General features: G+C 28.7%; 1 protein-coding gene across 1 annotated transcript in view; it reads right to left on the bottom strand.

Moving 5' to 3' along the window:
• LOC107440093 (zwilch kinetochore protein) overlaps positions 1-14,305 on the bottom strand; it is a gene marked incomplete at its 3' end in the record, with an annotated part of 65,578 nt that extends 51,273 nt beyond the window's left edge. Inside the window, 5 exon segments of the mRNA XM_071187324.1 lie at positions 340-533; positions 3,395-3,487; positions 9,768-9,807; positions 11,330-11,455; positions 14,154-14,305. Coding sequence (XP_071043425.1) covers positions 340-533; positions 3,395-3,487; positions 9,768-9,807; positions 11,330-11,455; positions 14,154-14,290 — 590 coding nt within the window.
• Between the last annotated feature and the right edge of the window lie 11,668 nt (positions 14,306-25,973).

Raw genomic sequence — 25,973 nt, 5'->3', positions numbered from 1 at the left:
CTTTGCGTCGCGAAAGGGTTAAGTTATTTTCATTAAGTGAGTGAACACCACAGTGAAATTTTTTATTTATTTTTAAATCTCATTTTTATATAATGTGAGAATATTTTCTTAGAAGTAAAAGTAGAATCCCATAAAAACTGCATCACTGTAAAATGCATTGAGATATTTCTAGTTCTGAGTTCAAGTCAACAATTTAAAGATAATGTTCTCATATGAGCATAATGTGGAAATATGTNAAAAAAAAAAAAAAAAAAAAAAAAAAAAAAAAAAAAAAAAAAAAAAAAACTATATTTTCTAAGTTTTAGTAGCCTAAAACAAAATTAAGATCTTATTACTTACTTTCCTGTACCAACTGACAGAGGATATATATCATACATCATATTTAATCGTTGTAACACAGATACAGACTGTTTACTCTCTGGAACTGGGCAAAAAAGCTTTTCAAATTGTATCAACAAGGGATTTCCAGCATAAGAGGAAATAGAAGTCTCACAAAATGTTTCGTTCTTTTCCAGCTCAGATGGTTTCTTCAACTACAACAAACATAAACTTTTTAAAAAAAAAAAAAAAAAAAAAAAAACGTAAAGATAATTAAATGTCTTTACATCTTTAAATTTCTATAATTTTTTTAAAGAAATGTTTTCTAAGTAATTGTTTTTTAGTTTCATTTCAAATTTTTATATGAATGGTAATGAAATAACATTGTAAAATCTAATTAGTAATTGAAATTCATGTTACAAAAACTAAAAGAGACTTAACTATCCCTCATTTTGTACTATTTAGAATCAGGGTTGAAATTTTTTTTTTTTTTGGGGGTTTAAACTAGGTTTTTTTGGTTTGTATAAAACAAAGTGAAAAGTAATACATTATGCTCTGAATGAAAAGTAATTAAGCTATTATAAAGTATAATTATGAAAACTTTTTCAACTATTAATTAATATTAAAAGTTATAATATATACTAAAAAATATCCACTTTTCTTCCAGAAGTATGCTAACAAGATATAAAAGAATTGTAATTGAAAATTTTGAAAATGCTTTTACATTTACGTTATATTTTAACTTAATACAAATTAAAATTTAACATCAAAAAGTTATATTAGTAATACGTTAAAGAATGAATTCCACTTTATATGTCAGAACATATGAAAATGTCAAATCACACTTTAGTATTATTTAATGTCATTAATTAGAAGTACAATTTACAATATATGTATCAATTTATTTAATAAAATGATCATGTCTTTTTTTAATGAATAGAATGATGAGAAGAACTAAAAATGTTTAATGGAATAGGCATGCTTTAGTACTAATGATTAAATAGATAAAGAATAAACTACTTTCTAGAGATTTATTTTAACACAATAAAGCTTTAAACATAATTCTTTTAAATAATGCAACATTAAATAAAATAATATACATTGATAATACTTGAAAGGAATTTTGAATATTTTATAATAGTTTTAAATTCTACTCTATTTATAAAAGCGTTCTATTTAGATTAATAAAAATAAATTGCATACATACAATGAAAATTATTTTACACTGATATCAGAAAGAAATTCTAAAAATAAACTGAATATTAAAATGTAAAATTTGGAAAAGCACTTCATTTTCATTTATGCTTCTGATTGCAATAAGATGTATTGATTAACAAGATTAAAAAACAGAGAAACTTTTCTATAATTTTTAAAACTATCGAAACATGGACTTGATGATAGTCAGTATTATTTCAAGAATTTTTAGAGAATTAGGACTTAACTTTAAATTTACTCAAATTAAGATTATTTTGATAACATTAAAAAATTACGTATCACATACATTTATTTAAAACGACACAGACTCAGATAAGCTATTTAATTTAAGAAAGCTATTTAATTTAAGATAAAAAATTTATCAGAAAATTTACTATTTTTCCATTTATTTATAATAAAGCAAAAATTATTTATATCAATAAGAAAGTTTTTAAAAGATTTTTTCTTTTTAAAGAAAACTAAGTTAGCTAGTCACACCAAAAGGGATTTCTTCTTCAATAGGGCACCTGGCCTTTTGTTCTACACATTTTTCATCTAATCTAATGCATTGCTTTCCTTTTGAAAATGATCATTAGAGGTAGCTTACTGCCGTCAGACAAACATGAAAGAAATGCTGTGATAGTTTTGATAGTTGACCAATGATAGTTTTCCCCCCGTCCTTTTGGTTTAATGTCCTATTTTCAGAAAGGTTGAAACACATGGGAATTTTGTCCATACAGGGTATCTACTACGTTTTAGATTTTCTAATTTATGACTTTCCATGACTAATTCCAAGAATTTTTCATGACTTAACGAAGTTACTATATTCTCCAACAAAAACACAACAATAAATATAAAAAAGCATTATAATAACATTAATTGAAATGATAGGTATAACCAAAACTGTTATGCTATGCATCTTAATATTTATAGACTTTAAATTTAAAAAAGAGTTGATGCAATAAAATAGCTGAAAAGATACAAAAGCAAATAATTTTCTTCTTCTTTTTTTCAGCAGAATTATATTCTAATGATATTTTTTTTTGTTCATTGGAAAGGAAATACTCCTGATTTTTCTGTTCTCATTTTGGAAATAAAAAAAATTCGACAATGACTGGCTTACTTCGGCTAGAATTTTAAATTGATAAAATAAAAAAAATAATAAAAAATAAATAACAAAAATTCTGAAATCACAGAACTTTATAAGATAATTTGCTCTAGAAATATTTTTCTTTCATTTTTTGAAAAAATACCATAATTTTTAAAGAACATGATAAAAACATTTCATATTTTAATAAAATATGACTGTGAGTGGGGATTTTGTTACAAATTCAGATATTTGGAACACCATGAAATGGGGGGGGGGGTATTTGTAGTGTACGTAAAGGAAATAACTTTAAGTTTAAACCTCATACTATAAGACGTTCTTTTCTTTCTTTAAATAATCCACCAAAATATCAGAAAATAGAAGCCAAAATAAAAAAATTATTAGGATTAATTGAATTATTAGGATTCCATCTTATTACTTGGAAATTCAATTATTAGTTTTATAGAATGTTTTTTTGACTCACTACACAATGAAAATTAATAACTGATAAATAGTTAAGGTTATGCGGAAAATGGTGATTGATCCTATCTTTTGGCATTAGGTTTAGTTTATGCAATTAAAAAAAATAAGTATGTAATAAAGTTTATTTAGTTAGTAACTAAATAAACTTTATAAGTAGTTAGTTTATTTAGTTTAGTTATTTAGTTAGTATCTTATAATTAACTGTAAAACACTTAAACTTAAAATTTTGAATAGAATGGTGCAATTTAAAATGTTATAAGCAAAATCTAAAAATAAACAAAAAATATGTTGGACAAATTATTGCAAACTTACTTTAGCTGCACAAATTACAAATGTTGATTTAAATGGGCTGTTGGGCTCCAAACAGGGTAGTAAATTGTCTAATAAGAGAACTAAGAATTTACCCTAACATAAAAAAGAAGTGTAAGTTACTTCCATTTTAATCAAGACAACAAACAATAACATTTCATAATGAAAGAGTAAAATATTAAAATTACTTTAAAAATATTATTTGTTCACCAAAAGATAATAGAATATGATACTATTTTCAACTATAAAAAAAATTTGGAAATAAGACCTGAAATTTGTTTAAAAAGTAGAAAGAAAGAAAATTCTTTTTAAATACAGTAAAAGTCTGTTAAAATAACAATTCAAAACAGCAAATGGAATTGTCATTATAGTGAACTTGTTGTAATAAGCAAGTAAACTTATTCAGTAGAAATATAACAATGAAAAATTTTAAGAAGAAATAGACACTTTTATTTTTACAGACAAATTATTTCAATTAAAACACATATATTTTTTATCAACAGATTGGAGGCTTCACTGAGAAATTTATAAGCTGCAAGGAAAAAATTAAACTGCAACAGCGTTTGACATCATCAATAACGTTGGATATTGATTTCAATAGTTAGCTGTGAAGCTAAGAAAAACAAGGGAGCATCATAGACATGAGAGTAAAATAAAACATATTCTATCAGGGGTCTGTCCAGGGCAAATTTACTACCATTTAGGGGTACCTTCACAAATTCAACTTAAGGAAAAACAATAGTTTCACAAAATACTTTTAAGAAAAGCAAGTTCTATGATCCCCCCCCCCCGATTCTAAAAATTTCGTTGTTGTTTGTATTCCCATTTGTATTACGCATTTCAATTTGCAATAGAACTGTTCCCACGAATTGCTATTATGAAGCAGTAGAAGAATTTGCTTTCCACACAGTTTGTAAAAAAAGGGCTTTTCCTCCCCATGCCTGACTGAAAGCTTGTCGGGATCCTGAAACTCCAAGGGAGAAAAGGAGCGTCAGCTACTCCATTCCTAATGAGGAATCTGCATGCTTTTTTTTGTGTGTTTAAAATGAAACATTGCGCCATTTTATAAAGATAGACACCAATTTCAGACCGGTGCGATAACTCGTTATTTTGTTATTAATAGTTAAAATCGCTCGATTAGCCCCATCCCCTAAATCGCTGCTAGGTTTCCCATCCGCTCTGATGACGTCACAATACAGTACAACCACGACTCCCATCATGATTTGAAACGCCGAAAGCATATGCCGCACCGAGTATGAATTCTGAAAAATGGCTCCAAGCAAAAGCTACAAGTGTTGCATTGTACTATGTGCAATAGTTCTATGTTAAACACGCCAAATAAATTATTTTTTAGGGTACTAAAAAGAGAAAAAAGACAAATTTGATGCAAAGCCATCAAAAGCAATGGAAAAAAATCACAAATTGTCTGCAATTACTCCATTATACTGTTGCTAAAACCATTTTACAGTAACTTGATTATAATTTAATTCGATAAGATTGTTTTTCTGATTGATAAGCTTCTCTGAATGAATAATTCCTTATATTGAATTAAAATGTTTATGAAATGCTGTTCAGATCACTTTCTTTCTTTCTTTTTTTAATTCTTTAATATGAAAGGATTTTATTCTTAGAGAACAGTGGTGTACAGGTTTTTTTTTTAAAGTTAAAAAATAATTTTATCTAGCAGAAAAAATTATCAAAGTTAAAATAAAAAATGAAATCCCCAGAACCATTCCGGATTTAAAAATTGCTCTGGTGGAAGAATGGGAGGGTCTTCCACAAGTCCTCCTTAACTCCCTTATTAACAGCATGCATACTCGTTGTGCATGCTGTCTGTCTGTCAGGGGTGACCATACACCATACTAGAGGCAACACACACTGTACAAGCCTCACTTTTATTGTCATCTTTTATCCTTAAGTTCAGACTACATTGGATTTATTGGCAATAGGTCTTGCCAGTGAATGGCACTTTCATTTTTGTTTTGCATACTTTATTATCATGGAATAAGCTATATCCATACAAAATTTCATTTATTTATATTCAGTAATTTTGGAGATATTTGGGAAAATGTCTTCCATTTTGTTGACCAGGGTACCGTAATTTATGAAGAAACGCCGCACCTATCATAAACACCGCACTTGTGATAATGAGACTTAAAAGAAAAAAAAAAACACGGTAAACGCCGTACCCATAATAACGATTTAGCGGCAAAAGTGAATATATAACATTAATTCCTTATAAATACTACTAATGTTTTAAATTAAAATTTATAAATGTATAATTATAATAAAATCAAGAATGTTATCTGCTATTGTTTATTTTGGACAAACTGCTTAGAACAACATGTTACAATCGGCTGTTGGTGCCATCATTAGGTAAAAAATTTAAATAACTATATTTATATTACTTTAATATAAATGATTTTTTTACATTACAGTATAGGACCCAAAATTCGACACTCACGGGACTGACGAAATTCCGTATTTCGGATCTTTTCCGGAAATTCCCTTATGGCGCCCGTATATTACGATAATTCAATTACGCTGTTAATTTCAGAAAAACCAATAAATTTAGCTAAGTTTCAATTGTAGATTTTGATGGGGTGAATTTAAACTGTCCCATCTTTAGAAATTTCATTAATTAAAATAATAATCAATAAGATATAATCAAGAAGAAATAATCCGAAGGATAAATAATTCAAGATGAAATAATCCGAAAAAGAAATAATCGTTTCTTCTTCAGAGCGAGACCATTGTTCTCGTTTTTTCTTTTACATAACATTTTGTTTTAACAAAAGATGCTCACCTCGGAAAAAAAAGCTAACAAGGAACTACAAAAAAAGTAACAATTAATGGCAAGAAACTAACAATGAATAACTACAAAAAAGAAGCAAACAACTAATAATGATAAAAAAAAAACAAGTTAACAAGTGTAACAAAAAAAGTAACAGTTAATAAGCAATAAAAAGATAAATAAATCGAATTAAAAAAAAAAAGCAGCAAAAGGGATATAATTCATTTTGTACACCAAGTGAGAAAGAAGTTTCAATGTCAAAAGGGTGTGGCTAATTTATAGTCAAACAGAAGAGGGAAATGTGGGGGGACAAACCAGTAAAGCACTTGCACAGCTGTCAAGATTGATTCATCAGTTTCTCCCAACTTGCATTTCTTTATTTTGCTCATTAGAAATGCAGATGTTTTTACTTTTTAATTTCACTTTATTTTTAACTGCTTTAGGAACCGATGTTTTGTTTGACATGGATTGATTATTTTTTCTCTTCATGTTTTTATTTTTAAAAGACAAAATATAATTACTTACTTCAAGAGAAAAAAATTCCAAATAAAAAGAAAATATGACTGATTTTTTCCCCCCGCTTATCATTAAAATTTCGTTAAAAAAAAAAATTGGTCGGATTAAGTGCCGAATTTCGAGTTCCATACTGTACTACATATTTACATTTTATAAATACTTTTTTTAATTTTATTTATTTATTTTTTGGAAATATACCTGTTTTATTTAAATATGAAGATATCAGTTTCGCGTCCATAACAACGATGTATAAATATTAGCAAATTCTAAAAAGAAAACTTTCCGCAATTTAATTTCTCCACAAAGCACGTTGTAACAAAGTGAGAAAAAATGTGAAAGAGCTATCAACCACGCGGTTTGGCGCGAACTAGATCGAGAGCAACCCACTTTCTTTAAGGGGTTTGGGTTATCAATAGTGGTGCCACCTTTTGCCATAATTCGCAACTATTTTGATTAAAATTATTTTTTTCTTTGAAAAATGTAAAATTTATTTTTAAAATATCGTAAACGCCGCAATTAAAATTTTAAAACTTTTAAACTCGTGAACGCCGCGGCGTTTCTTCCATAAATTACGGTATATATATAAGATATAAACATGAAAGAAAAACAATTTTTTAAAACTGCAATTCAAATTAAAACGCCTTTGTAACACTTTTCTCAAAAGGAAGCTTTGATTTAACTCCTCCCGTTCGCTGAGTTACTATACTTTGACGTCATAAGCAAACCCCGCCTCATTTCGTGTCACGTGAAGTTAGTTTCGTTTTGGGCTAATTTTAAGTTATGTTTTTTTTAAAAATTCAGGTCAGTTTTTTAAATTCTGAATTGATTTTAGAGTTTTAGGATATAGATAATTTAAAATAAGCAACATTCTGCGATTTCCCAACGCATGCAGGTTCCTCATAGAAGTGGAAGAAAACGCGTACCATGCAAACCCCGCTCTTGTTGCAATCTATGGAGAAGAGTTCTTCTGTCTTCTACAAATACGTAGCACGTGTTTGGTCAGTTAGTGGGGCGTGGTAAGTCTAACCTATCGCTTATGCCATATTAAAGCAAGCTTTTTTTCCTTAGAAAATGACTATCTCCTTTGTAAAGTTCACAGGAAGTTGAAATTTGAACTATTATTTTAAACATTATTTTAAATTTATTCTAATAGACCTTTATTTTTTTAATGAAATTTTTTTTTCTCTGTGAAACTTTTTTCAGTATGACCCAGTCGAAAATGTTCTCATAATGAAGATAACTTTTAGTGCTAGTATTGTTAAATGTATGTTTTTATTAAATTCAAGTTAAAATTTAACTACGGACAATAATTTTTAAATTTGGATACAATTTTAAACCCAAAATTTTACAATAGAAAAATTGTTTTTGAATGTATGGGAAAAATATACATAGAAGTTTACCAGTTATTAATGATTTTTATTTGTAATGATAACTTTTGAAAATAATTACATATTTTACCATATTTTTGAGTTGAACTTTTAATATCATTTTTAATTTTCACAAAATAGGTACCTCTTGAAAAAAAACATAGAGACCCCTGTCCATTGAAGCATGTGGAAGTGTGGCACACTCAGGTTATATTATAGTCAGGAAAGGTTATGATTATAAGAAGGAAATAAGGTGGAATGATGTTCACTTTTCTGTATTAACAGAACTGAATAAAAATGCCTTTCATTTATCTCTTTTTAGTATAATATTGGTCACTTAAAGAGCAGAAAATGTATTTTCCTAAAGAAAAATCACTGCAATAGAACACTGGCAATTATTCACTCATTATAAACAAACAAAATTTATATTAGCATTTGGATGGTGACTTGAAAGCTTGTCAGAATAACGAATGTATCATAATATGCTCTACTAGTTACAAGCTTTTACAGCATGTTTTATTTTAACATTTCTTTGAGAAATATTAAATTACAACTAACAACAAAGCAAGTAAAGAAAAAATGATTAAGCACAACTAATCCATTGTTGTGGGTAATGATTTTATATTCCACAACAATGAAATTAGAACTTATAAGTGAAAAATTAATATAGATTTTTGTAAAATAGTTTTACTACTTTCACACTTTTTTAATTTTAGCGTCTGCATTAAATAAGCGATCGATATAAGTAGATAGATTTGAAAAAATTTCATTTCTATAAACAGCAAATCTGTTAAAAGAAATAGAACAAATCCTCAAATCTTTTCCTTCACAGAATTCCTATTTTTTTCAACACTGGCTATCACACAGATTGTCATAAAATATCTCCATCGCTATTCTGCAGACTTCTGACAACAGAGCCACTTTACAGAAACTGATTGCCTTTAACCTAAAATAACACATTGCCATGGGCACCACCAGGCAAATGCACACTGGGTAGTGGCAACCCTTAAAAAATACATGTGACGGGTAAACCAGGCGATAGCAGTTAGCCTTAAAAAAAATAATAATAACTGTAGGGTATACCACGCAAGTGTAATCGAATAATGGTATTCATAAGCCTTGATAATTCTGATTGCTAAAAACAATAATAAGCATTTTCCTAATACTTAAATTTTTTCCGATCTTTTATAAGAAAAAACTTAATATCAAGAACTAAAAATTCTTTATAAGAAAAAACAAAAAACAAACATGATCTCATAACAATTGTAGTTGCCATGATTATCAAAACAAAAATAAAAATAGGAAAAGTCATGTGAATAGAACCCACTCTGTGATTGGTCAAAATTTGCTTTGGCACAACAGCAAAAAGAATTTTATTTATCGACTGATCAGTGTAATAGACACTCTGATTCTTCTCTCAAAGATGAGTCTTTAATACAATAGCATAAGATGATAAAACAGTATGTATTAGAAGCTTCTTAATAGACTCATTCTGACAATTGTAGTAATACAATGTTAAACTTTGCAAAATTTTTTTTCACACAGATTTTTTGTGAAAATTCATCAAAATTAATATCAATTCCAAGAGTTTATTAAAAGTTGTGTGGTAGAAATAAACTTATTCTTTCTAAACTAGATTCTAAAGTTTTCTTGATAAACAAATTCAGCCTTATTAATTTAAAAAAATAATGATACATACCCTGAATAGAGTATTGCTCACAGGATTATTCCAAGTAACACTAAAAAAATAAATTGTGGAATATAGATAAGTTATTGTGCATAATGCTAAAAAATAATATTGAGAAATAATGTTCACCACATTAATCATTTAAATTCTATTAAATTTATGTTGCAACAAATAGTTGATATAATATGATTTCATTTTGCTGGACAAAAAAACTTAGCAGTGAAAAGTTTTAAAGAAATGTACAAAATTGATTTAATAATAAGATGAATATCTAACAAATGTTTTATCAGTAATATAGATAATTTAGTATATGAAAGTGAAAAATCGATTTATGATACATAAATTTTAACAAAGCTGCAGTTATTTCTCAAATGATCAAGATTTCAACAACTATCTTTTTTAAACTCTCCACTCTGATTAGGGGCTCTCAAACTTAAGTCGGATTGAAAGGTAAAAATGCACCATTTACATGTGTCATAAGTTTATCAGATAAAATGTCATTTTTAAAAAAAATATAAATAGAGATTTCATTATTTGTTTGAAAATAAATGATTTGTTCTGTTTTTCTTTAATATCAAAAAGAATAATGGCCATACTTGATTCTTTCACTTGTAGAAAACAAGAAATCAAATATATAGTTTGAATGACAAAACATTATATTTAATACATATACATGTAATTATGACTGCCATATACACAAATTTAAAGAGAAAAATGAGGTTATTCTGATCCAGCATAGAGAGATTATATTTAGCTGTCATTTGAATAGCGTAGTTTGACATAAATTTGTTTCGTTGAATAATGACGATGATTTCCTTTAATCACACAATCTATCAAGGCCTGACCTTAAAGGTTACAAAAAATTGTTACTCAGTGTTTTTTTGTTACACACCAAATGTGAAAAATCATAAAATTTTTTTTTCCTTCAAATATATATATTTTTAAATTTTAAACTTAAAAATATATTTAATATTTTTCTTAATTTGAAACAGGCTCTACCTTTCATGGAGCACTGGGAAAAATTTTAGGCCAAGCATAGTTTGAGAATTACTGCTACAGAGTTAAATTATAGATCATTGTTTTTTCTTAGCTAAATGCTTTTTTAAAACACAATGAAATTTTTGGCACTTTAGCCAAACATTTTCAATATGATCTGAATATTAGATTTTTTTTGGAAGACATTGTACTTGATTTTATTAAACAATTCATAATTAAATTTTAAATGAAACATTTGAAAACTAGAAGTTTCATACTTATCTATAATTTGTTATAGTTGCTAAATCATTAAGAGTTTTAGAACAATGGTAAACATATCTTCGTAGCAGCTAACAGGTATAATAATTTCTAATTATAAGAAAGCCTAATTTTCGCTAACAATCGTTAAAGTTCATAAATAAAGCTTAAAAGTTAATAATTAAATATTTTGAAAATATTTTACCATTAACTGGAGTTAGTATGTTATGAAAAATTTCTGGAAGAAAAATATTGTTCAAGTGTATTTGATAACACAAATTTTGAAGAAAATAAGAGGATACAAAAATACATATGCAGGTAAAAAAAGTTAACTTCATTACTTAGCAATTATTGATCTTAATTCTTCATAGCATGAATTTTGAAGTTCCATCATAGATTCTTCATTTTGGGAGTCTTTAAAATCAGAATTCCTTCTTTCCTTAAACATTTTCTTTCCTGCAAAATAACTGGTGAAGTTAAGAAAATTGTAGTACAATGAAATCAGCTAAAACAATATCGATTTAAAGTCAAAACTCGTGAGTCACAGTCAGGATTTGCCCGAGTGGGCCACACTTGAAAAAGAAAAATTCATCTTTATATCCACCAAGAGGGTTATTCTTATCATTTCCAATAAGTTTTCTTTACAAATATCAATTTATTGTTTGATAAATGCAATAAAGATAAAAATGATAAAAGAAAAGAGAGATCAACGATGAGGGTTAAGAAATATAATAATAATTTTTATTTACTGCCAATAAGCTGCAAGTACATAGAACTCATTAAATAAGTTTAAAATATACAGAAAATACGAGGAAAATATAAAGATTTTTTAAAGGAAGAAAAGAAAAAAATTAAAATTTTTCGAAAAAAATATTCAAAAATTTAAATAAATTAAAAAGCTGGAAAACAAAATAAGGAAAATATCATCGATATAAAAATCTTGTCATCAGCTCATACGACTACATCTGAACACTCTCTTTTTTCAGATACAATCTTGTGAGTTTATGACGAGATTATATCTGTTCCTTATTTTTGTCCCCAACAATCCAATTTTTCAATTTGTTTTTCTTTTTATCCTTATTCAAAACTTCATATTTTTTCTTACATATTTTTCTCTATGTTTTGTATACACACACATAGATATATAAATATATAATGAAATTTTTACAAAGTGTAATAATCTGCCACTTTTATTCATATTCTTTGCAATCTGATCTTTCAAATTTTAAAAAATTATTTGAAAAATCAAAATAGTTTAATCAAATGCATTCTAATGAAACATGCCAAACAAAAAAAACATATGCTACATTTAAATTAAGTAATGAAAAAATTATATTTCGTATGAAATGGTTTTTATTGGTTATTATTATAGAAATATTAAAAAAATCATTCAAAATTTACAAAAACATTTATATTTAAGAATAATCAGAATATAAACTTCTAGCGTAAAACTTGCAAAATTAGTGTGCTGCTATAAAAGAAAACATTCTCTTTATTAAAAAGGTGCGAGAGTCTCTACTGCTTCTGTTTTATCCAAGAAACTTGAAATCACAAAGGTGTTGTTAAAAATTGTATAGGGATTATCATGGCATAAAAAATGCGTAATTAGCTCGAGATTTATAAACTGCTTAACTTGTACAAAAAATAACATGCACATCACTCCGCAGGCAGTGGGAATACAACTGTAGAGCTACAGAGATGATTTCCTTGTTCTAAAAGGATAATTTTTGGTTATGAACTTAACACAAGCCTATATTTTTTTTTAAATTTAAATTTGTTTCAAGAGTTTTTATAGAGATTTTTTTTTACAGTGACATTACGGGTGAACTTTACGTTACGTTTGCCGAGCAAGAACTACAAGACCTAGAAAATGGAAACTAAGAAGTCTTACAAAATATTCAAGGAATACAATGTAATAAAAAAAAATTGGGTTGTTAGTATAAGAATTATCAACTGTTAAATTTGAATTAATAGCATCGGACACAAACACAGAGATGAAATTTGATGTGTTGAGATGTTTAATTTCATTTAGAATGCAATTGTTTTTAAAAATTCTAATTTGTTTTAAAGTTAAAAATTGGATCAAATGGAAAAAGCTAAAAATGATCAACACAACTTTTATGTAATAGGTATTATAAGAATAGCTTGAAATTAAATCCTGTATAACATCTAACAAAAAGTTTTGTTTTTCTCATCAAATTAAAAAAAAAAAACTTTTATAATTTTACTTTTATACAGAATTTTAAAATCAGAATAATATTCATATTATTAAAGAGTCACTTTAAGCATTCTTACTTCACACTATTTGATTATCAAAATTAGTATGCTATTTGTAATCATGAATCCAATATGTAATTTGTGGAAGGGTAAATGTTTTGTATGTGATTATTAATTTAGTAGTATTAGTACAATTTTATTATATTTCAGAAGTTCTTTAAGTAATTATAAAATTAGGTTTTTCTATACCTATTTAAATAGAATATTGAAGAACAAGCTTTTTTTTTCATAACGCGAACTTAACTATTTGGTATGAATTTTTAAGGAAGGAAAGAAATTCAATCAGATCTATTATGTAGTACGCTCTCCTTTTTGAATGTTTGAGAAAGGGAAGACCTCTTTACAGGCTTCAAACAATTGTTGCTTCTTAGTTTCCAAGTATTTAAAAGTAACATAATAAATAACTTTGAAATGATTAATATTACTTAAACCAGATAATTATTAAAGAATAATATAAAAAAATTATTTTAAAATTTTTTATAATATATAATATTTATAGAAAAAAATTTGCCTTCTTCTGTTTTACAAAAAAACAAAGATTTATAATTCAAATTTAGGAGATAGCCTACATCAAATCACTTGACCAGTGGTTAGTTACTTGCTTATGTATCCAATATTATCCATTAATGTCCAATGTTAATTATAATATACAAGCAATATAAATACGTGTTAGATAGAAATAATAAGATAAGACCTTCCAAAAAAGATATAAACATGGGTTAATAATATTTCCCATGTTTTTTTTTTTTATCAAGCGTTGATAAAAACTATTTTTTAATACCCAATTCTGTCTACAAACCCCTTTTCTAACAAGAAATTCTTAAGCTTTTTGAAATCGTGTCCTTTTTTCCTTTATTGCACCTCTATTTCAATTCAACCCAAACTTACTTAATTGAAATTATTTTCAAAGCGTAATTAAAAGACCAAGGCATCAATATCCAAATAAATATTGGCGCCAAATCATTTGTGGATTGTAGAAGAGTGCGACGAGTTCTTTGCATTAGCTTATAGCTCTGTATTTCCATTAATGGAGCTTACTGTAGAGGCTTCATAGATGGCGTAAAGTTGTAGAGAAGGTCAGAAGTGGTTTGTAGCTTAGAAGAATTTGTAGAGGGAGTGGAGTTTGTTACGAGGATTGGCGAATGTCTGGGAAACATCTCTGAGGATGATCCGAAGACGTGTAATCACAATTTTAATCCTCTGCAGAGGTGATGACACCTCCGATTCGGTAGCCCAACGATCTGTACGTAAAGTCGAGCACTTTACGGTACAACAGGACCAACACCGCACGCACTCGGTCCCTGCGCAGATTAATCCAAGTGGTCACCCACCAGCACACTGACCACAGCCAGTGATGCTTTACTTCGATGATCTACTGGGAACTGTGTCTTAACGATCAATCCAGTGCGGGACGCTAAGAAAATGGCTAATTTTTCGGCTGTAAAGACAGATGCATTCGGAGGAAGCTGACCTGAGATCATGTACCCTTTGGAAGTTTATATTTCCAAGTTAATTTTATCTGATTGTTTACATCCTTCGGTTGCCAGAACAATACGATTTGCAAGATTCCGATTGCGAAATTCTTCAAATAGAGTTCAAACCTGTAGCAGGAGTAAATCTTTGGTTTGGAATGGTAAATTATCAAGATAAATTGAGACGCTTTAAGGGATTTGAAGGGGAGGGGGGAATTTAATAACATTATCATGAAAAGAGTTTGTGCTGGTCATCCATCTATGCATGAATGGTATATAACTTATAAGTGAAGTTATTTTATCTTGTAGAAAGCGGGATGGAGGGAGATGTAGTTGATGGCAGGCTGTAGAAGATGACTGGAAGGTGATGTGTCGGAAGTAGAATTTTGCTGAGAGCCATTTATGTTGTGAAGCTAGAGTACTAATTTTTGCTTCTTTGATAAGAAGTGGAATTGGTGTCCATCGAGGTTAACCAGTTGCCACACGAATGGCAGCATCGTATAACACGTCTAAATTTTGTAGACCGGTATGGCTTTAGAAATAGAAGATGTGGCTTCAAAAGTCATTGACACTCACGATCCAAAAGTTGACAATTTGAAGCAGGTGATCCGATTGATCCCCCCCCCAGCGTGTGCTATAGAGATGCAATGAAACACAGAAAGTTTCTTTGGGATTTTTTGTTTCAACACTCTGAAGTGATAGTGAAAGATCATGATTAGAGAAATGGATGGAGAAATGTAGGCTGAGATTCCAATGGTTTTGGACCAAGGGGACAGATTTGTTGAATAAATTGAAATTGAAACTGTCAGCAATTCGTCTATGGAGGCGCTTTTTTCCGGTACTTTTTCAAGGTTTCATTCCTAACACTATTTCTGAATTTGGTGGAGAGAAAATTGCATGTTATATTTCTCTTCGAAAATGGTTTCTGCGACTGCAGTCAATTTAAATTCCCCTCATTAATGTGACGAGCGATGTATAATTAGAGAAAGATTCAATCAGAGCTTTTTGTAATGTCTGTGCAATCTGTTGAGCATGAGTTATCATTTTGGTTAAGGAGGTTGCTAATTCTTGAAATGCAGATTGGAATTCTTTTTTAGTCTCGAATGTGGATGGCGACTCAAAGGATGTGATTTCAGCGTAGGATTTTTTAGGTTTGGACTGATAAAAGCACCTAGCTTCGGCTATCGTTAGGTGATTTTCCTATTTTACCCGGAAAATGTTCACCTCTTTTCGATAAAATGAACATTTGGTGTCTGTACTAAGGTGAGCTTCTTAACACTGAGCACTGCTGTGCATTTTAAGGGATCGTGTTTGGAGATTCCGTGTTCTGTTGACTGCTCGTATCGGGTGCTTATTTTGTCTGGCATACAAGTTTTTGTTGGGTGGTCAAAATGGGTGCATTTGAAACAAGCGGGTCTGTCAGTAAATAATACGATGTCATAGTTCTGGTACCAGATTTTTATTTATTCAGGTACGATGTGCCCAAGAGTAGAGACAAGTACCGTGGATGTTGGTGATCTGTTTGCATCTCTTCGAGTAAATCGGATTATTTCTAGATTTTGGAGTTTAAAATTGGTTGATATTTCTGCTGCTAAGGAATCTAATGCTAATTCTGATTTTATTTCTTTAACAAGAAATTTGGTGAAAATGTGTTCATTTAATATCTCCGCTTTCACTGGCGTGCCTTGAATTTCAGTTATTAAAGTAGCGTTAATGGCAATATCCAGTACGTTCTTGCTCAGAAAAAGTTGATTACGGCTTGCGAATTTCAAGTATTCGATTGGGCCTTTAAGCTTTAAATTTAATTCTTTTTTAAGTTCAACAAGTTTTGATTTCGGTATGCTGACTTGTCCATTTGTTGGTTCCACAAGTAATGTCCAACTTCTAACCCCTAGTAGTAATGTCCAACTTCTAACTATATTGTTAAAAATTAAAATTTAATTTTGTTAGTGCTTAATTTATTATCGGTGAATACATGGCAGGAAACTAGTTTGTTCTGTTTTCAAAAATATATTTATACTCTTGAAACTTGAATACTCACGAAAAAGTTTCAAACGTCACCTAAACTATTGTAACCCGAAACATCTCCTGACAAATTTTGTTTTTACTTAATCATTATTTAAATTCCTTAAATAAAAATTGTTGTCATAAATTTTCTACTGAGAGTAGCATTTCAACTTCTAAGAGCTGATGCGTGACAACAATTATTTAAGAAAAATTATAACACAATAAAACCAATGTCATCAACAAAAAATATTGAAATGCATATAATGTTATGAGATATAAGCATTTACGTAACTACTTTTCCTACATAACTAATTTGAAATCCGCAAAAATCAGTTGATTTAGTTCAACTTATTTCGACATGTTGCAGTAATTTAAGAAATACATTTCTAAAGTTTTAAATGAAAACAACAAAAACTGTTTCCATCTTTAATACAATTTTTAGCTGTACAAGAGGTCATAATTATTGCAATACAGCCGTAAGTCCAGGAAAAAGAAAATAAATCTGGGGAACCAAAATAGTGTCGAGACCTAGAACTTCATTACACGGGATCCTGGGCCATAAACTTTTTGAGGGGCTTCCTTAGTTTAAATCTCAATTGGCCATTGTTTTGAAAACAGCCAAAATAATAATTGATTGAAAGATATTGTACCGTTANTACATTTCTAAAGTTTTAAATGAAAACAACAAAAACTGTTTCCATCTTTAATACAATTTTTAGCTGTACAAGAGGTCATAATTATTGCAATACATCCGTAAGTCCAGGAAAAGGAAAATAAATCTGGGGAACCAAAATAGTGTCGAGACCTAGAACTTCATTACACGGCATCCTGGGCCATACATTTTTTGAGGGGCTTCCTTAGTTTAAATCTCAATTGGCCATTGTTTTGAAAACAGCCAAAATAATAATTGATTGAAAGATATATCAATAAATCTTGCACTTAATATTCTTTATTATCCAATATCATTTAATAATATTATCAATATTACACAGGTTATTTTTCGAAGTGTGTACTCAATAATACGATAAATTTATCTTTTTGACATTTCATTATAAGGAAAATTTTTTGTTTTTATACAGTGTTGAAAGAAATTAAGATTTTTTTATGACTCTAAGGGCTATTGGTCTTTTGATAAATTTAGGGAGATTTTGTTACCTATAATTTGTTTTAAATGCACAAGTTTTTGAAAAACAAAGCATATGAGGATACATATTTTTAAATAAGAATTGATTTTTTATTGTGTAAATGTATTATTACTCAAATATTTAGGATGATATATATCTGTACTCACTCATGCTTGAGTGCCCGAAGTGCTACATTAAAGTGCTGAAGTTTTCAGGACACTTTATTTTTGATTTTATCTTAAGCAAAATATTAAATGGAAATAAGTCTTAAGCACTACGGTGGAGCTCAATGTTATTTAAACTCTTTTTTTTCTTCAAAATAATTTCAATTTTAAAGTATTTAGCTTTGTTTCAACTTCTTGAATTTAAATAAACGATAATTAAAAACAGAGAAAAACTTGAGAGAGTTGGTAAAAAAAAATCTTAATTTAATGAACACAAAAAACAAACAAATGAAATTTAACTAAATATCGTTCTTATATATATTCTAATATTAAGAAATGAAGATAAACCTAAAGAAAAACCGAATAAAGATAAATATGAAATGGAAACTAAGAATGCTTGGTGAAATTAAAGCATTTTGCGTTTCATGTTTTTTACAGTTCAGTCGAACAGATTCGTAATTTTTAATTCTGTTCAAACTGGGCACATTTACAAAAGTAGGCGGAAATAAATAGCAAAGATAATTATGTTAATAACATTTAAGAATAAAAATCAGTTATTAAGTAAATCATTCCCATCAGCTCGTAGTGGTCCGGAGGTTAAGCGTCCACAATTTAGTAACCAACGGCATGGTATTGGTAATGTGGTCAGCATTAATCATTGATCATCTTTACTTCCTAAAAATACTGGTATCCTTCAATCTGAAGTTGGTCGAACTTAAAGTTGCCATTGGGCATCGAACTCCAATAAACCCCGTACTTCGCGGCAACAGCTCAATGCTTTCACCACTAGAAATTTTGAAATTAATTTGTTATTTTCGGTAGTTTTTCTTCGTCTCCTTTTAAAAAATGTTTTAATGTTTTTTCGTTTAATTTCCGTTCTTGTTTTCTTTGTGTATTTGCAAGATTTATATATATATATATATATATATATATGTAACATAAAAAGCTTCAATTAATCTTTTTATGTTATCCTAATTATTATTCTTATCGAAATACTTTCTCACACTTTTAAAAGCCACATCCTGTTCTTAAATCTATTTTTGGCTCAAGCATGCATTTAATTAAAAGCAGGACATTTTCCCCTTTGCTCTGTGTGGGAAACATTCGATCTATTTCATAAACCAATAGCAACTACTAAGATTTCCCTCTTTCCCTAAATTAAGACATTTTAAGGATTTTACTTTGCAAGATTTTCCCTAACATATAACCAAGGAGCGCAACTTTTCATGTGCACTTTTTACACTTTTCTCATGACTGCACTGTCTAATAATTAATAAATAAATTTTGTACCCTCCTTCCCGACCTAAGACCTGTTTTAATCCTTCCACTCGGCAACGACGTTATATGTGTGTGTGTGTATATGTATATATGCACACACTCAGTGGTTGACTAAACATAGCACATCTTTTGGTATTTCTCAAAAAATACTTAGAGAATCAGTTAATAAATTTAGAAGTTTTAATATCGTGAGACGATTTCTCATACATATCAATGATGTTTAAAGATTTTTGAGGTTTAAAGGACCGTCAATAAATTACAAACGGAAATTTTTTTTTTAAACACCCTATGCCAAACAATGTAATAATAAATTAGTGACTTATAACTATTAGTCTGTTATTATATGAAATAATTGCACAAATTTTCGTAAACCTAGCTAAAATAGTTATGAAGATATGTACATTTTAATAAAAAACGAATTTTTTCAACCTACGTTTCTTTTCTATAACTTTGAAAATATTCAATAAAATTAAACGAAACTCTTGGATCAATTTAGTTCAAAATTCTCGTTATTAATTCCAAAATTATTATAAAATTTGAGAAAAATTTGCTTAAAACTGGGCAAGACATGAGTAATTAAGGTAGTTTTTTTTATACTGAACATGTGCGGAAAAAAATTAAAATTTTTTTTTTCTTCTTAATTTTGTAGTGAATTGTATTTGACAATTAATAAAAATGTTCGATTTGAATATCTTAAAAATTTAAAAAGTATTTAGCGATTTTCTAAGTAGTTGTCTTACTTTTTAAAAGAGAGCTCAAAATATTGAGAGGTTTTCGAAAAATTTCGTTTCGTACTATTAAACAAGATTTATTCGAAAAGACGCCGACATTGTCGGGATCCATCCCCCATAAAAGTATCTTTTCTTTCGCATTGTTTATTTCATAATACTATCACATCTTGTTGTTCGAACTATCATTAGAAGGGTGTTATCATTTGTTAATAAATCTTGTTTAACAGCACAAAATAAAATTTGTGGAAAACTCTTTATTATTTTTAGTTTTCTTTTAAAAAGTAGGAAAACTATTTTGCAGATTGCTTGAAACTTTTTAAATTTTAAAAATATTCAAATCGGACTATTTTTTTAAATTAATTTCTCAAATACGATGCACTACAAATATATGAATTTTTTAAAATTGTAGTATAAAAACGCATGCGCAGTGTAAAAAATTACTTTAATTACTTATATCTTGTGTAGTTTTTATTATTAATTTTCAAAAAAAAAAAATTGTTTTTTTATAAAACGGTGCATATTTCCATAAATATTTAAGCTGCGTTTGCAAAAATTTTGCTCAATTATTGAATTATTGCATATAATAACCAAAATATTAGCTATAAGTAACGCATTTATTACTACAATTTTGACATAGGATGATAATTTTTTTTCCGTTTGTAATTTATTGCCAGTAATTCAAAGATCAAAAAACTTTAAACTTCATTGATAAGTATGAGAAATCATACCATTTAAACACTTCTAAATTTATAAACTGAATCTCTAAGTAATTCTGAGTAATTTTTGAGAAATATCAAACAATGTGTTAGCATCGAAGTGTTTCCATTACTTCGTCCAACCTCTGTATATATATATATATATATATATCAAAATGAGGATAAAACAAAGGAAAATTATAGACGTATGCAAAAAGGGGGGGGGAAATAATAATGAAAAAAATAACAAACAACTGATTTTTAAGAAAAAAAGAAAGAAAAAAAGGATGAAATTTTTTCTAAAAAAAAACTGGAAAATAAAAGATATAATCTTTTCATCAGTTCACACGATTATATCTTTTTTGCGGATATAATCGTGTGGGCTGATGAAAAGATTATATCTTTCATTTTCCGGATTGTGTACCCAACCAGAGGAAATAATTATAGGTCAATTAGGGGGTACACAGCGTGACCCTAAAGTTTACTATGTATGCCTATGCGAAATAAAGTGTTCTGAGAAGCTTAAAANCACACACACACACACACACACACACACACACACACACACACACACACACACACACACACACACACACACACACACACACACACACACACACACACACACACACACACACACACACACACACACACACACACACACACACACACACACACACACACACACACACACACACACACACACACACACACACACACACACACACACACACACACACACACACACACACACACACACACACACACACACACACACACACACACACACACACACACACACACACACACACACACACACACACACACACACACACACACACACACACACACACACACACACACACACACACACACACACACACACACACACACACACACACACACACACACACACACACACACACACACACACACACACACACACACACACACACACACACACACACACACACACACACACACACACACACACACACACACACACACACACACACACACACACACACACACACACACACACACACACACAACAAAATAAATAAATACAAGAAAACACGAAGAAAGTTAAGAAGAACAATAAGTTTCATTTCGCATAAGCTGCAAGTAAACAGAACTCATTAGATAAGTTCAAAATGAAGATAAAATAAAGGAAAATTATAGACATATGCAAAAGGGGGGGATATTAATGAAAAAAATAGCAAGCATAACAAGCATAAAAAGCATAGATATATTACAAGTAGCGTTTGACCCCCCTATTGATCACAGTGGTTCGATTTGATGATATTATTTTATACTTGGTATACAAGAAAAGTAAACCCCTACAATAACTTATTTCTTCTTTAAAAAATGTTTGGATATATCATTCTGAAGATGCGTCGTTTCACTTAAGTTGAACGAAATAGCAGCTATTGACCGATTATTTGCTACATAGCTATTCAGCGCTCACTGATTTTTATCATCTTATTGCTGCGGGTGGTGGTGACAGTGCAACGATTTGATGGTAATCCCATGTTTTGCGAGATATTCTGAAGCAATAAAACATTTTTATTGATTGTCGATGTTTAGATGACAATTGCCTGAATCTCTAAGAGTTTTATTACGTGACAGACATTTTGACTTTAAATTTATTTCCCTGGTTCTTTATTTCATTAGGTATCATCTTATTTGATACCTAATAATGATTTAAATATTAAAAATAATTTGCATGAAAATGCTGTTTAGCTTGGAAATTACTTATTAAAACTGGGTTACCAATTAAAACCTATTAATGACTTATGAAAATGTGCAAGAGGACGTGCACTGTAAAAATTTCAGGAAACTTTTGAGCTAATTATTACAGTAAAATGTAGTCTCTTTTTCAACTTTCACGTTAAATCGTACTGGAAAAGTAGTTCAATGTCATTACAACAGTGGTTCTCTAAGGAAGTTTCGCGAAACTCTAGGGTTCCGTGAAAGATTCAAAGGGGTTCCGAGAGTAAGGACTTATTTTTTTTTTTATCATTAATAATTTTTGAAACCTTCAGTTATATTTAAATCCAATAATTAATCCATTATTTATTTAATATTTCGGTGGCCTTTTCAAAATTGTTTAATGCCAATGAAGAAGAAATGGCAATATTTTTTTTAAAAAGTACAATTTTTTCTAACAATATGTTGAATAAAGTATGAACAAGTTCTGTATTTATGAAAAAAAAATATCTTAGCATTTCCCATTCATTTTCAAATCAAAATAAAATATCTAAATTTTTTAATAAAGTAATATGTTACCCCAATAACCATTTTCAACGTTCAAAACAACTTATAATTCAGCATATTTTAACATAACAGCATATTCAGAAAACATAATTCAGCATATTTTATTCATTTTTAGCTAATGTCCATACATTAAAAAGAAATTCATAATTAAGAATTGATACAGTTTTATGACTGCGAATTTTATTATCGGATTAAAAACCTAATTTAAAGTTATTAGTTATAAAACAATGAAAAAATTTTATTCAATTTTTCAAGTATTTTAGAAATAAATTCTTTTACAGGTTAGTACGTTTGCAACTGTCCTTCGATACTTTATTTACAAAGTCTGGATTCTGCCGAAAGGAAGTTATTCTTTTAGGGTTTCATGACTGAAAAAAATTGGGAATTGTTACATTAGAGGAACATGATAGTTTTTTTTTACTATCAGGTCACGATCAATTTTCAAACTTAATTTATCTGCTTTTAAAAATGTCAAAATTCTGTTGAGATGCAGGTTTAGGAGTTAGCTTGATAAACATACTCTCTTTGCCCGAATCTTAAGGATGGCTGATTGGTTCTTCAGACATACTTTTAACTGTAAATTTAAACTGTAATAAATTTTTACAGTAAATATTTAATTTACAGCAAAATGCACTGGCACATTCAGTGCCAGTACTTTTTACTTATATTTTCAGTTTTTTTTTTAGTTTCTTATAGTGTGAGGTTACACACCTTCTTTTACAGTAATGCAGCAAAAGGTTCTTTTGTAAAAGAAAGTGGTAGAGCATTTACACTTTAGCTCGATGGCAATGTTCTAGCTGAAAGAGACACAGGATATATTGCGCAAAAGTGTATTTGCATAGATATTCAAACTTGTTACGAGAGTATTTGACAGAACTAAGCGGTACATCTGATATATACATTTAAGGGTAAATGCCTTACCACTTTTTTTAAAATTTTTTTATAAAGGAGCCTTTTCCACCGTTTATAATGGGGCGTGTTCTTTGGCACACAGAATTTCAAACCATCTGATTATTTCATTGATTAATGGCTTTTGTTAAGGTTATTCGTCCATGCAATCTATCTTCATATTAATGTTTTGAAACAGTATTGCTACTAATAATTACAATGCTTTCTTTTCATAACTCTAGTGGAATTTTAGTTGTAAATTTCCTATATTAATTGCTTATTATATGTAATTCTTTTCAATTGTTTTTCTTGGTCAACCACTCTTAAGCTTCAATTTTGAAATTATTAACTTTGATTATTCGTAACCAGGTAGAATTATTATTACTAGATAGTAAATTATTACTGCTAGAATTATTAAATTTCCAACTTATATTTATTAAATAATTTTAATTCAATTAAAATCAAAATCGGGAGATTTTTGAACACGGAAATATTGTAGTTAATTTTATTTTTTACGTTTAAAATTTTTTATAGATATATTAATGAATAAGTAATAATGTGATATTATTTGAATTTTGTAATCATAAAATGAATGGAAGCAAAATTAGTTGTTTATTACTCACTTAAACAGCCAAAAGCCGAAAAAAGTTAGAAAAAAATGTACTTGCGGGAGACTTTTTCACGTCCCTGTACATATTTTATGTTTTTGACAATTACCGTAATAATTTTATGTAAGTCTTTTAATATTTGCCTGAGTTCAAAAGACAAATCATTGAAAAGTAGAACCAACTCATAAAAAATAGACAAAACTTATGCATAATTTTTTATGTTCCTTCATTCGGGAGTTATGGCTCTTCCATCGTTTGAATCCCAGTGCAAACTCTGGAAGAAGAAAATTTGTTAATAAATTTCACTTTGAAAAATCAAATCTAATATCTCTTCAACTTAAGTAAATGATAGCAATCTAATAATTATCATTGAAATGTAGAATCAACTAATTAAAAAATTAATAAAATGTATAAAATTCAGTTGTCTCCTTGTCTGGAAGTTTAGGCACTGAGGGAAAATCCTAATATCACCTCTGGAGACAGAGGAAGAATATTTGGTATTAAATTTTATTCTGAAAAATATTGAACTAATATTTCAGTACAATTTAAATAAATGGTAATAGTCTAATAACCCACAGACTTTTTCATAGAAAAATAGAACCAACTCATTAAAAAATGTACAAAATTTATGAATAAATTTCAGTTGTGTTCCCTCGTTGGGGATATTCGGTTCTCCTATATTGGAAATTCTAGTGCCTTCACTAGGAACAGTTGAGGAATATTTGATAATTTTTTTTTATGAAACATTTTAAACTCATATTTCTTCAATTTAAATAATTTGGTTCTTCAGGGATAAATAGAAGTTGAATTCTTCAAATAGCAATGATGAAACAAAAGGAAGTAAAGCGTTGAATTATTCCTCCTATCTATAGTTTATGTGACCACTTCAAAATGTGTTCATCCTTACGTGTCCACCCATTGTTCATCACTTTTAAAGAAGAAAATTGTTGAGATTTATAGATTTCAGAAAGAGCCTCTTGAAGGGCAATAATGTAGAAATAAATCCATTTGCTCTCCTCTGAAAGTAGCGTCTATCAAAAGAAAAAAAAAGCTAGATAATGGCGCTTTCTTTAGCGTTATGACAGTTGACTTCAAAGATTATTGCTGTGGCAATATATATTAAAAGGCTACATAGTGATTTATTTTGATCTTGCACTGGAGATTTTAATGGCAACTGAACGCTTGAAACCAAAGATTTAAAATATTGATTCGAATTTAAATATTTATTGTATGATTTTTTCGAATAAATAGTGTTAGCATGTTACTGACATTAAAAGTCTTTAAAAATGCAAAAAATGCCTCTAAAACCCATAAAAAATAAAATATAATTACAAATTTTTTAAAAACAATTTTTATATTGAAACTTTTTTTAAAAAATTATAAATCGATGCTTGTATATTTATAAATTTAATGAAAAGATATATATAAATATAGATTTCTGAAAGAGCCTCTTGAAGGGCAATA

The sequence above is a fragment of the Parasteatoda tepidariorum genome, chromosome X1 (assembly GCF_043381705.1).
Source record: "Parasteatoda tepidariorum isolate YZ-2023 chromosome X1, CAS_Ptep_4.0, whole genome shotgun sequence".
Lineage (NCBI taxonomy): Eukaryota > Metazoa > Arthropoda > Arachnida > Araneae > Theridiidae > Parasteatoda > Parasteatoda tepidariorum.
This window is presented reverse-complemented; position numbering and strand designations above follow the sequence as displayed.